Source organism: Podarcis vaucheri (genome assembly GCF_965113315.1).
Source record: "Podarcis vaucheri genome assembly, chromosome: 6".
In the NCBI taxonomy this organism is placed as follows: Eukaryota; Metazoa; Chordata; class Lepidosauria; order Squamata; family Lacertidae; genus Podarcis; species Podarcis vaucheri.
The window spans coordinates 26,098,470-26,110,767 of NC_138764.1; the positions used below are offsets into that span (position 1 = coordinate 26,098,470).

Sequence of the window (12,298 nt, forward strand, 5' to 3'; positions counted from 1 at the left end):
ACGGCTATTGGATGCCTAGTCAAGTACGTTGTGTAAGTGGTGGATGAACTACTATACAGTATTTGATAGAGGCAATTAAAAAAGATTAAACTTACCTTCCATTCCTCTTCTTTCCTACAGTCATCAAATACTGCTGCTTTTAGCTCTGAAAAACAAATCCAGCAGTTAAAATAGTGGCACTGTAACAATGTGAAGTAATCTAGCTCTGTAAGGAAAAAGCCTGGCAGTTCAAACAACTAATTTTATTTCAACAAAAACTGACATTTTTATACAATGTTTTGCTAATGGCACAAGCTGAAAAGAACTTACTGTAGTTTTTATGGTGAAAACAACATGGCAGCAAAACATTAAAATGAAGTATGTAGAGTAACATTTCAGAACCGGAAATATAGACAACTCCTTAGATGTCTCCTAACTGCAAAGGATGTGGCACATGACTATTTTCCTCTCTGCACATCTGAACTTCAAAAAAGCAAATTGAAACCCACACGCTCATCAGGAAGTTCTCCACCTGCAAGACTGCTTCTGTCTCTAATGTATCTATATTTGCAAATTTTGTTTATTTTTAAAGTATTAATATGGTTACTACTGCTGCAAGTGCAATACTAAACCAAGGGTGTGATTTTTTAATGGAAAAAAGACATGAGAAATGGTACTTAAACTGGTGCTAGAGTTGTGTAATTTATTTTTTTTTATGTGTTATACGGTGGTACCTCGGATTACATACGCTTCAGGTTACAGACTCCACTAACCCAGAAATAGTGCTTCAGGTTAAGAACTTTGCTTCAGGATGAGAACAGAAATCATGCTCCGGTGGCGCAGCAGCAGCAGGAGGCCCCATTAGCTAAAGTGGTGCTTCAGGTTAAGAACAGTTTCAGGTTAAGAACGGACCTCCAGAACAAATTAAGTACTTAACCTGAGGTACCACTATACTAGTACGTACAGCAAAGACTCAATGTGTTAGGTATTTTTCATAAAATAAGTTACTGCTTTCTAATGCCAACAGCCCACAACAGCATGGTCACTCTTCTCTGCTGCAGATGTGCTTCCTGCTCTATTATTCAATAATTTTCTTGAGTCATTCTCAAGGCTCAATTTTTTAGTTGAATGTGGAGTCTGAATTTTCATACCAAAGAAAGCCTTAATAAAGACTATCACCTCCTCTTCCCCGCTGCATTTATAGACAATTATGCATTGTGGGGAAATTCAACTACCTACAGTATTTTATTCAACAAGAACACCAATAGGAAGTTGGTGAAGACAAGTCAGGACTATTATCTTAAGGTTCCTAGCCATACAACCATATGCATGTCCACTAAGGAATATGTTCCACTGAATTCAATGGGAATTGATCCCAAGTAATTGTGTACAGGATTGTATCCTTAGTCTGTCCAGCTACAACGGTATTGCATTCTAGCCCAGAGGCTCAGCACCATCTGCTTCCATCTCCCAATTGGAGCACTTTTGGCAAGATTTGTTTAGCTTTTACACTAAACCAGAGCTTTCCACTAAACCTGAATGCCAGCCATCACCACCACCCCCACAAAACCAATCCCCCAGTCTTCCTAGTGACATACACAAAGCTGGGGAGGGGGTTGAAGCAAACTTTCATCCCTCTCTAAGAGTCAGTATGTGTGTCTTGTCTAACACTAACTTCCATACCAATACACAGTGGAGCAATATAGAACAGGGAAGAAGTAAACAGGAGGAAATAAGTTCAGAGTGAGTAGAAAAAAACTGCTTCTTCCCCCCAACATACACACAGTGGTACCTTGGGTTAAGAACTTAATTCGTTCTGGAGGTCCGTTCTTAACCTGAAACTGTTCTTAACCTGAAGCACCACTTTAGCTAATGGGGCCTCCCGCTGCTGCGCAATTTCTGTTCTCATCCTGAAGCAAAGTTCTTGACCTGAGGTACTATTTCTGGGTTAGCGGAGTCTGTAACCTGAAGCGTTTGTAACCCAAGGTACCACCGTATTACACTTCTTTAAGAGTTTTTATTATATATTTTTTGTATTGTATTTATGAATAATAGCAACCATATAAGGCAGGTATGAATCTGTTCTCTGCCACTTTACAGTGCTGAAAGCTACTGCATTTTTGTACGAAAACTCTTCTCCAAGGATTCTTACTCCAGAAACCCTCTGACTCAGAGCTATTATTAACAATGATTCAAAGGTTTTATCTCCAACAGGAACCTATAGCCTCTTTTAATCACAAATACTTTTTGTAAATCAAAGAGTAATGACTTCCTTATAGTCTAAACTTGTTTCAAAGTTTGCAATGTGTGAAGCATTTTTAAATTATTTTTATTACTTTTTCAGCTATACAGTCTGTAATCAATCACAGAACATTCAAATAAAACTCTTTAAAAACACTGTATGAAGTACAGTGGCTTCATGTTCACAATCAGCTTATGTTACTCCTTGTATTATGATGCAACACTACCAGTAACAACTGACGTTTCCATATCACTTACTATACAAGATCTACATTTTTCAAGGTCCCTAGTCAAAGATGAATGCACCCTTCAAATAACCACAATCATTCTGTTTCAGAAAACTCTGTATTCTAATGTAATGAAATAATGATGTATTTGGTAATAGAAAAGCTTTTGATGGTGGATCACAGAAAATATCCAGCCCCTTATACCCCCAAACATCTGCTCCATTTATTTTTAAACACATGCAGAGACAGAAAGAGAAATATTAAATCACAACAGAAGTAAAATTTGGAAACAAATGTGGAAACAGAAAACAACGGTTACAATCATCATGAGGCCATTATGAGTTGAAAGGTCCAAAGGTAAGTCATAACACAAACTGCCAGTGTGCTTGCTTGCTTTTTCTTGACAAGAAAAAAAAAACTAAGTTTCAAAAAAATGATATATTTGAGCCACATATTGTACAAAGCTAAGAAACAATATACAGTATATTGAAATAAATGGGCTGTCCTTCTGGTTGCAAATTATACCTCTTTTTCTTCACCCATTCTAGGACTGACAACTGCTACCTGCATCCTACAAAACACAGTGCTTGATGGGATTTTCACCACTCGTACAGCACCCCGAACAACAAAAATGCTTTATAGTCTTCATATCGCATCACTCAGCCCTTCAACAGCCCTGATTCCATTTTAATTTTAAACATTTCCTTAAATCTGAAGATCTCTTAAAAGGGAATCCTATTTTTATTCTCAACCATGATGTGAGGCAGATTATGGCGAGTAAATTATATCCAGTAAGTACAGATCCAAAACCCAACACTCAATCCATTCACACTGCCTCCCAGGTGTTAACCGACCACGACTAGAAATGTGACCCCCAACAATGTACCTTCCCAGCCCCACCCTCTCCTCATCCTTCTGCAAGTGGGGGGGGGGCGGATTATGGACGGCTGGACTTTAAACTGGGACGCAGGATAAAAAGCATACATTCAGCCACAATAACCTTGGGCTATTTTGCCACCTAACTTACTCCTTATGGTTCATTTCTTTAAAACACATATATAGACAGACAGACTGACAGGACTAGAAATCCTTTCATGCCCAACGAAATGAAAATCCATGTAGGGAAGGGGGCTAGAAATCCTTGCATGCCCAACAAAATGAAAATCCATGTAGGGAAGGGGGTTGGAAATCCTTACATGCAACCCAACGAAATGAAAATCCACCGTAGGGCGACATCTGCTCGCGTGCGAGAGAGGAAAGGCGTCTTTCTCCGCTCGTTAAAACGCCGCCCGGTATACAGAAACGTAGCAAGTGAAGCATTTCCAGGCGTGCAGATAAAAAGAGTGGGAAAGAACTGCTTCACCTCATTTTTCTTGCACGTCAGGATGCCGTTACGGGCACAGGTCAGCATCGGGGGTGGTCTCGCTGCCCTCCACACACACAAGCCGACCAACGCCGCCCGCCACCCTCGCGCCTTGCACGAGCCAGCCACCCACCCGCCAGCCTCCCGTCCGTTTTCCCGTGACAGCGGGGCAGAGAGAGAGAGAGGGCAGGCGGAGGAGCAGGAGGAGGCCTCCCTCACAGCCGCTGCCGGGCAAGAGGGGAGCGGGCTGGCTCTGCCTCTACGCCCTACCCCGGCGGGAGAAAAAGAAGCGCGGGGCGTGTGAGAGAGAGATGTGGCGACAGCACCCGGCACTCACTTTGCCACACTAGGCTCTTCAGCCCCCGGTCCCCGCTCGCAGCCGGCGCCATCTTGCTTCTTCCGCTGCCCCGCGACGCGACGGTGAGGGGGGGGGGGAAATGCCGCACTCTGAGGGAGAAGGCAAGCGCCGCTGTCCTTCGGCGCGGCGCCCCGCCCTCTTCAGCAAGGCCACGCCCCTAGCCTTGCAGGTCCGACGCCGCCTTTCCGCTGAGCATGCGCGCTGGGCGTACGTGCTCCCCCAGCAGAAACTGGCGAGCGCGGAAAAGGGGCGGGTCCGTTCTCGCGCCGCGATCCTCCTCTGCAGAGCTTAAGGCGCGCCCGGCCCCCATTGGCTTCAGAGGGATCTTAAGGCGCGCGCCTGTCTCTGCGCTGTGCCCCCTCCTCCTCCCCCTGTGTGGAAAATGGTTTTATTCCTAAAAGCAGTAGAAATAATTCTCAAGAGAATGAACTGGCTCCTTTATAGTCTAAAAAGGTAGTTGTGTTTGTTCCTCTTTCGAAAGGGTCTGCCCACCCCCATTAGTCTGGCACCTTTAATATATATATATATATATATATATATATATATATATATATATGTGTGTGTGTGTGTGTGTGTGTGGAATCAGCTACATCTTTGCACCTGATGGACTCTAGCCTATTAAAAAGCAAAATTCGTTAATAAAAACATTTTAAAAAAATAAGCATCTCGCGCTGTAATAAATGTCACAGGTGCTGCAAGAATCGTTTTCATTTGATACTATGGGGTAGGAAGGAGTGAAAGGTGTAGTTTCAACTGTGACCCGTGGAAGGCCACACTCTAGGGCGTTGTAATCTAGGGTGGGAAAGTCGACACAAGCACTTTGGATCAATAGTGTTTATTATAAACGGGGAAAGATTGTGCCTTTCCCCAAGCATGCAAAAGCCCTTATAGAGCCGTATAGGCAGGAGGTGATACATGACCCTCCAACCCTTCAATTTTATCTAAACTTATGTAAGTGCGAGGATGCTCCCCATGAAAATAGGGATACCCTAAGGAAAAGCAGAACATTCCAGGATCAAATCAGAAACCAGGATGGCTTCTGTAAATCCAGAACACTTGGATTCAGCTACACTCGGTAATTACAGTGGTACCACGCAAGACGAATGCCTTGCAAGACGAAAAACGTGCAAGATGAAAGCGTTTTCCGTTTTTTGAGTTGTTCCGCAAGACGAATTTCCCTATGGGCTTGCTTCGCAAGACGAAACGTCTTGCAAGTTCTTGCGAGTTTGTTTCCTTTTTCTTAAAGCCGCTAAGCCGCTAATAGCCGTGCTTTGCAAGACGAAAAAACCGCAAGACGAAGAGACTCGCGGAATGGATTAATTTCGTCTTGCGAAGCACCACTGTACTGTATATTGTTATAACTGCATTATAAAAATGTGACACCAGAGGGTGCTGTGGAGCAGCGACCTGTTGCCAATGGGATTTTGCATTCAGAGCTTTTACAGTGTTTTCTATATCTTTTTAAAAAAATCAGTATAGATCCAGCCTTGGAGAGGGTCTGGCTTCCCTTGTCAAATGCATTTTGTGTTTTACTTCTCTTGATGCTAAGATCAATGGGCATTTATTTGCTTCTCCCCCATTTTCAGTACGTAAAATTTTTCCTAAGCCTTGACATGATCTAACTTGGGACAGCGCAGAGCCCAGGGGACTTGGAAGAGAAGCAACCTGAGCAGTTAGTGCCCATGTTGCTCTTTCAGAATTCCTAACCAGCTTACGGCCCCAAAAAGGTTGACACTCCCTGCTGCAGATATTAAAAAGTAAGCACAACATTCTTAAAACATTCTCATTTTTCGCAGGTGCCGTATTTTTCGCCCTATAGGACGCACTTTCCCCCCTCCAAAAATGAAGGGGAAATCTGTGTGCGTCCTATGGGGCGAATGCAGGCTTTCGCTGAAGCTTGGAGAGCGAGAGGGGTTGGTGCGCACCGACCCCTCTCGCTCTCCAGGCTCCAGGAAGCTATCAGCAAGCCTGGGGAGCCCATGGGAGTTCCCGCAGGGCTCCCTAGGCTGCGGATAGCAGCCTGCTTCCCGGAGTGCAGGGTGCGCTGAAGCAGAGCGCCCCACGCTTCGGGCAGACATCGGACAGCCCCACAAGCTCGGGGGACAGCGGGGAGGCGCAGCGCCGTCATCCCGCTGTTCCCCGACCTGGTTTGGATTCCCCAACCTGGTTTTTTGGGGGAAATATAGGGAAAATTTCCCCCCTTTATTTCCCCCTCCCCCCAAAACTAGGTGCATCCTATGGGCCAGTGCGTCCTATGGGCCGAAAAATACGGTAATTTTTAGTAGATCCAGGAGCAGAACTTGGTTGGTTGGTTGGTTGACATCCGTCTGTCTCGGGAGGCATTTGGAGGTGAAGTCAAATTGTCTGAAGGTTACAGTACCTGCTGTGGCTGTAGAGACTGATACTGCAGAGCCCCGTTTTGGCTCTGCAGCTGGGGCTGGGGCAATGAAGGTTATCCAGTTGTGCCACTGTCCAGTCCCCAAAGTCATTTCAAAGTGTAATAATAATAGTAGTAGTAATAATAATAATAATAATAATAATAATAATAATAATAATTTTATTTATACCCCACCCATCTGATTGGGCCCAGCCACTCTGGGCAACTTCCAACACACACAATAATAATAATAAAACATCAAACATTAACCATCAGATCCTATATAAAAAGTCACAAAACCTTATATCAAATAAAGCAATATTCAATAATCCATTAGGATGCAATAGTAAACAGTAAAATTAAACAGCAAATAATAACTAAGCAGTTTACACTTATCAGTTACAATAAAGAATCAGTAATCTGTAATCAATAAAAAATAACAGCAAATCACAATGCATAAAATACCACAAAACATACAAAACCACGTCAAAGGATCAAATGGAGAAACATGGACACATAACTTATAAAATTATTTTTAAGAACTATCCCCAAACTCCTCTCTTCCCAGCTGCTTCTGCTGTTTTCAAAGTCATGGTCTGGGAAAGGCTCCCAGGGCTGGAGGGTGGGGCAAGACAGGTGGGAAAGCCATTGCCTGCAGTCTCTCCCCCCTCAGTTCTTCCTCTGGAGCAGAGCAGGTATTTTATAAAGGCTCCCAGGGTAGCAAGGGAGACATTGTAAGAATCTTCTAGCCCATACTAAAATTGCCCTCTGCTGAAATCTGAAATGGCACTTCTACTGTTTGCCAGATTTCTCGTGGCTATTGAACAAAAGGGTTCATTCAGAAAGTATGTCACACACTTAGGGGGAGGGAGTAACAAGACTGTGACATTTTGTGACAAGGAAAGGGAGAGGGGGGCATACTGCTTGACATTTGATTGTGCGTTCACATCCTTGCTCCTTCTCCAGTACAACTGTTTACTGCATGGGCAGGCAAACTAAGGCCTGGGGGCTGGATCCTGCCCAATCGCCTTCTAAATCCGGTCCGCAGACGGTCTGGGAATCAGCATCTTTTTACATGAGTAGAATGTGTGCTTTTATTTAATGCATCTCTGGGTTATTTGTGGTGCATAGGAATTCATTCTTTTTTTCTTTTTCTTTTCAAAATATAGTCTGCCCCCCCCACAAGGTCTGAGGGACAGTGGACCGGCCACCTGCTGAAAAAGTTTGCTGACCCCTGGTTTACTGCATTGTTATGCTGTGCCAGCCAGTAAGCACATGTCTTTTTATATGTGAAATCGGCTACTTAGGAGACCATAAATATTTCCCATCGAAAGAGGGAATGAGAGTTAAGCATACTGTACTTCAAGTGGGAAATCGGGAGGTGTAACAGTATTATAGTACAAATCTATGCATATCTATTGAAAAGTATATTGAATTCATTTGGACTGCAAGGGAAACAGGTAGAGGGTTGCAGGCTAAGGAACTGAAGCCACTTCTGGCTAAGAACTTGGATCAATTCTTTTATCAGTCAATAAAATTATGTGTCACAGACAGAAGCAGTGGAGTGTAACATTTGCCTCACTATTCAGCTGTCATAAATAATTGTATTTGATTAAACAAAATAGGCAAGAATGCTTAACTGGAGTCAATCAATAATCCAGTTTTTATAGGCTAGCTGTGGCTAGAGGAGGAGCTACAAACTTGGAATGCTTTCACTGCCTCCAAGACTTACTGATTATTTTGGGTGGAAAGGTTATTTTTTTGCTAACTTCTGGCTGGTAATCTCATTATATCTGTAAGTGAACCGGGAATTAGAAGTCCAGCTTGAAGAATGATTGGCAGAAGATGTAAACATTTTATATTTTCTGGATTAATTTTCATCAACATTAAAATGGTAAGTCCAAACACTTTATCTCTTAAGCATTTTCAGAAATAACTTGCTGCCTATTGAATTAATAAATTTAAATTTATTCTCAATATTAAAAAAATTACTCCCGTTTCTGAATTGTTTTGCTCTGGCTATGTGCAGCTTGAGTCAAAACATGTTAATTGTAATATCTTGCCAATAAATTACTTAATTATTTATTTTCTATGTATTATTTGCTGCAAACCTCTTGTAAGACCGTGCAACAGGAAAACACATCTTTATTGCCATTTCAAAACCCAGGCAGTTTCAATCCACAAACAGTTTGAAAGGTATATTGCAATTGGCTAAAAGTTCCTTTAATCTGTGTTGCTGGTAATAATGATTAATTTGTAACTCTGATATCTCTTCTTGCTGTTAGAACCCTGGATGGAAAGCAGAGTTATGTGACCTCAGTACATTTATTTGGTGGCTATTTATTTAGGAAGCTGAGTAAGAACATTGGTCTGTCTAGCTCAATATTATCTATGCTAAGTGGCAATGGCTCTCACCTGGGATGTTCACAATCCTACCTTGAACTGCCAGGAGTTGAATCTGGGAGCTTCTGCATGCGAAGCATTGAGCCATGACCCTTCCCATACTTCCTAGTAGGTTTTCTCTTGTGGCTTTCCACTCAGCTTGTCAGAAGTAAATTTGATCAGGTAGTTTGCTCCACTGAATCCTGACTCTCAGGTTTTCAGCTAGTACACGTTAGAACCAGTGGCCTCCAGTGCACATTGCATTCCTTTCCACATCAAAATACACATCTTCTTGCCAGAGATGGGAATCTGCATTTAGATAGGCAGCTACATCAGCAATATGAGATGGAAGTTTTCCTGTGCATGAGGTTTTCTCCTATTAGATTTGATAGATTATGGGGACGAAACTTTAATTGAAAACAATGGGATTTACGTCCAGTTAATGTGTTTGAGATTAGAATGCCTGTCTGTCCACAACTGGAAACTTTCCCTTTCTGGATCAATAGGCAGAGTCAGGAGAGAAAGTTGAATTCATAATGTGATCTGCACACCAGTGTCCATAGCTGTTAACGTTTCCCTTTTTTTAAGGGAAATTCCCTTATTCCAAATAGGATTCCTTGCAAGAAAAGGGAAAAGTTGACAGTATGCCAGTGTCAAATCTCATCAATAGCTTTGTAGCAGGCGTGGATTTAACAAGCCAGAATAAAATAATATATTATTGTGATCATTCTTTGTGCTTGTTTTGCTCAAGAAAATAATGGACTGTAATGCTGCAATCCTAAACTCTAGGTAGTAAATCCCATAGAACATACTAGGAATTACTTACCAGTAAACTACTTAGGAGTCTGCTGTTAAGGGGGTGGGGGGAATCTGAAAAGAGATTTTCTCTGTGTTACTAATTTTCTACCATCTTTTACAGATTCCTTCAGCGAACACAGGTAAAATCTGACAGGTATTTTTCTCTTGCCATTATTCTTTTAGTGGGCCCCAGGAGAAAATTAAAGCCCATGTTTGGTAGACATTTTATTGTGCAACACCATGCAACAGTAAGGAAGTCCCACTGAGTTCAGTAGGGCTTGCTCCAAAGTATTGGATAGCAGTCAGGCATAGTAATCCAAACGCAGGAAGAAGTAGAGTTGTGGCTCCATTACTGCATCTGAAGCACTGTTGGCTAGGACAGACAGTGGGGCAGAGGGATTCAAGGATCTGGCCACTTGGGTTTACACAACTTTTAAAATCCAGCAGGTTTTTGAACCCAGCAGATTTGAAGCCACTAATACGCCCACCCCCAAAACATCCCATTTTGGGTCTCCCCATATTCTCTTACTAGTAGAACTACCTGGATGAAGATGGCTGGGCAAAGTTTGGAGTGGAGTTTCCCCACCACCACCACCACCAGTGGTATATGACAGAAATATACCTGCACACCATCCTAAACCTTGTTCTCCTGCCCAGTCATGAAAGTGAGGGTTTGGATTGTGCTCTTACAGTTTAATAAATATTGTTCCTCTTTGAATAAATATGTATAAATTTATTAGCATAACTATCCAGTGTAAGTAGTCAATAGGTACAAATCACATGGTTAGGATCATGCTGTGAGTCAGTAAAACAGTGGCCATAATCCTAAAGACAAGGGGCGAGGGTGGGAGTGCTATTAAAGGGCTAGAAATGGTGCAAAACCAATTTCTCAAGAGACTGTTTTCCTTACCCAAGGGAACAGCAACCTCACTCTTAAGCACGGAAGCTGGATGGCCAACGTTAACTGCAGTAACTGATTGCACCATATTTAATGACTTGTAAAGACTGTCCTCCATGCCTTGTGAGTGCTTGCCAGCCCTGTGCAATGAGGAATTGGAAAACAGCCAATGGTGGAAATCTAACACCCAACATTATTGGAACTCTTATTATTTCCATAAGCTAGAGATTATATCCATGGACAAATGCCAATTAAGGGATTGGTGCCACTGGACAGAATCATGACGTGATCTGTAAGCAATCAAATCCTCTAAATGCTCTCCTTTGTTCCCCCTTCTACTAACAGTCCATTTTAGAGTCAGTTACCTGTCGAATTTCCAGCCAGCCTCACTTAGATTCGCTTTTACTGAACTTTATTTTCAAGCTATACCCTCCGCCGACCTAGATAGATGATATAACAGGATACCATAGGAAGGCGGACTCTGTATATCTTGCACTATTTACTATATTGCCGACTATACATTGGACCCAGGAGATGATTTTTCACCTTACCGTCTGTACAGGAAATATGTCTCTCCCCAGCAGAGAAGATCCTATGGCTTCTTAGCAATGTAAACACTTCAGTGACTCATAAAGTTGCCCTTTTTGCTTTGGGAGCCAAAAACATCAGAAAGAAGACCCTGGACAATATAGCAGTGACCTGTAAGGGAGATGCAGAGATATAAACAGAGATCATTATTTGTGGCGTGACAACCCTTTTGCTTGTGCTCATTTTTTATTCAGATTTGTCACGGCCAATGGCTAGTACAATAAAGTTATTTGGATTGGACTTAAAGTGTGTGGGTTGCATTAGGTTCCAAAACAATAAAAATTTGCACATGAAGCTAGTAATTACAAACCCATGAATTAACAGGAATAACTACACAACAAATGCCTTTTAGTTTTATAACAGTTTAACTTCCAGGGCTTTCCTTTAATTTTTTTTTTTTTAATCCAGGAAACTTGTAGTTGTGTTAGAAATACCTAACTTCCTTACAAAACTATAGGCTCCCAAAATTCCATGGGTGTAGGGAATGACTAATAAACTTACTGCTGGTGTTGATATTTCCCCCAGCTTTCTAGATTGTAGCCTATGGGTGACAGCCAACTAAATCACAGAGCAGATCACTGAAATCAGTGGTTTAAAAGCCCTTTGATTTTAGTGAGTCTACTCTTGAGTAGAGTATGATTTTAATCGGACAACTCCCAGTGACTATTGCATTGCAAGGTAGGGAGACTGACTGTTCATGTGTATACTTTTGCAGGTTTCACTGTATCTGTTTACGATGTGACATCAAGAAGTGTTCATCTCCAATGGCCCAAATTCCCCGGAGCCTTTTCATATAGAGCCATGGCAACCCCTTTGAACACAGTGGGACACTCCTCGTCAGCCCGTTTCAGTGACGTCACACTTGTAGGTGCTCTTGCATCGCTAGCTCCCAACACAATCCACACTGTGAAAGTGGACGCCATAGACAAGAATGGAGTTATACTGGCTGAGGCTCAGACTATGCAGTTAACGGGTTAGTATGAGATGGTTTAAAACAGAGTTGGGGAGCCTCAGGCCTAGGGGCCTCTCTATCTGGCTTTTGACCTCTCCATAGGCCACAACCTGTCCTGTGGTCACACCATGACTA

The 12,298-nt window shown here is 42.4% G+C and overlaps 2 protein-coding genes across 12 annotated transcripts in view; one reads left to right on the forward strand and one right to left on the reverse strand.

Annotated features, from left to right (window-relative positions):
- STXBP3 (syntaxin binding protein 3) overlaps positions 1-4,292 on the reverse strand; it is a 28,189-nt gene extending 23,897 nt beyond the window's left edge. Inside the window, exons 1-2 of the mRNA XM_082227869.1 lie at positions 4,148-4,292; positions 96-145 (exon numbers count right to left, since the gene is read on the reverse strand). Of these exons, the coding sequence (XP_082083995.1) occupies positions 96-145; positions 4,148-4,199 (102 nt within the window). The 5' untranslated portion in view covers positions 4,200-4,292. The remainder of the gene's footprint in view (positions 1-95; positions 146-4,147) is intronic.
- Positions 4,293-7,689: 3,397 nt separating this feature from the next.
- The window catches only part of FNDC7 (fibronectin type III domain containing 7), a 184,844-nt gene continuing 180,235 nt past the window's right edge, over positions 7,690-12,298 (forward strand). For 7 of the 11 annotated variants that reach the window (XR_014221004.1, XR_014221005.1, XM_082227814.1 and 4 more), the window contains exons 1-4: positions 7,690-7,812; positions 8,216-8,439; positions 9,847-9,865; positions 11,927-12,184. Coding sequence is in view for 9 of the 11 variants with exons in the window: in XM_082227814.1 (XP_082083940.1) it covers positions 8,377-8,439; positions 9,847-9,865; positions 11,927-12,184 (340 nt within the window). In the remaining 2 variants the exon portion in view is untranslated. Of the gene's footprint in view, positions 7,813-8,215; positions 8,440-9,846; positions 9,880-11,185; positions 11,325-11,926; positions 12,185-12,298 lie in introns of all 11 variants that reach the window. The other 4 variants (XM_082227822.1, XM_082227820.1, XM_082227821.1 and 1 more) reach the window with 4 other exon arrangements.